The sequence below is a fragment of the Loa loa genome (genome assembly GCF_000183805.2).
Source record: "Loa loa unplaced genomic scaffold supercont3.4034, whole genome shotgun sequence".
NCBI classification, from domain to species: domain Eukaryota; kingdom Metazoa; phylum Nematoda; class Chromadorea; order Rhabditida; family Onchocercidae; genus Loa; species Loa loa.
The window spans coordinates 1-847 of record NW_018112211.1 but is presented as its reverse complement, the minus strand read 5'-3'; the positions used below and the strand labels follow the sequence as shown (position 1 = coordinate 847).

Below are 847 nucleotides of genomic sequence, written 5' to 3'. Positions count from 1 at the left end.
ATATAATTTAATTAGTCAAAAAAAAAAAAAAAAAAAGTGTCAAATAGCTTTCATATATGTATTTTGTCAATTATTCATTGAAGTAATTTTATGTTTTACATCATCAATTTTAGCATTATTTAAAGGAATAATAGTATGATAAGAAAAGGAATGAAAGAAAAAAAGAAGAAAAAGAGTAATAATTAGTAATTGAAATTTTTTTAAACATATATTATAGGTATTTGAACGTTGGAAAGTTCATGAAACATTAAAATGTTCAATGGATTTAATTACTCGTTGGTTTGATGCAATTGAAGCTCATTATCATGCTGTTAATCCATATCATAATGCTACACATGCAGCTGATGTTTTACAGGTTGAATTTAATTAATTTCATAATTTTATTAATAATTTATTTTGAAACTGTTATATTCATTCCGGAAGAAATATTTAAATATCCTATTTTTTTTAATTTTAACAACTTCGTAATTTTGTCGTTTTATGTTTTGATTATCTTGTAATATACATATACCTTAGAAGTTTCAACTATATACCGAGAAATCTCGATAATTTTTGTTATCCTTTGAATCTCATTATTCCTTATGCCACTAATGATAAATAAGGGAAAATAACAAAGGTTAATTATTTACCTAAATTTTTTCGTTTTTTTTTTTTTTTTTTTTGGGAAGGAAAGGAGTGGGAGAAGGAGCGATAATATTTCGTTTAATTTTGATTAATAATTGCAAAATGCGTACGTCGGACGTTTTCAATCCGGAAATTTATTGCATATTTCAGGCTACATCATTTTTCTTGATTGTCCTACTGTTGCTCACTATGTACAAGAAGCACATGCTACTGCAGCTCTAAT

The 847-nt window shown here is 25.3% G+C and overlaps 1 protein-coding gene across 1 annotated transcript; it reads left to right on the top strand.

Moving 5' to 3' along the window:
- Positions 1 to 259: 259 nt before the first annotated feature.
- LOAG_16101 (hypothetical protein) lies at positions 260 to 846 on the top strand (the record flags this gene model as incomplete). The annotated part of the gene is made up of 2 exons (XM_003151589.1): positions 260 to 355; positions 775 to 846. The coding sequence occupies 2 exons, from the start codon at positions 260 to 262 to the stop codon at positions 844 to 846; spliced, it is 168 nt and encodes a 55-aa protein (XP_003151637.1).
- Between the last annotated feature and the right edge of the window lies 1 nt (position 847).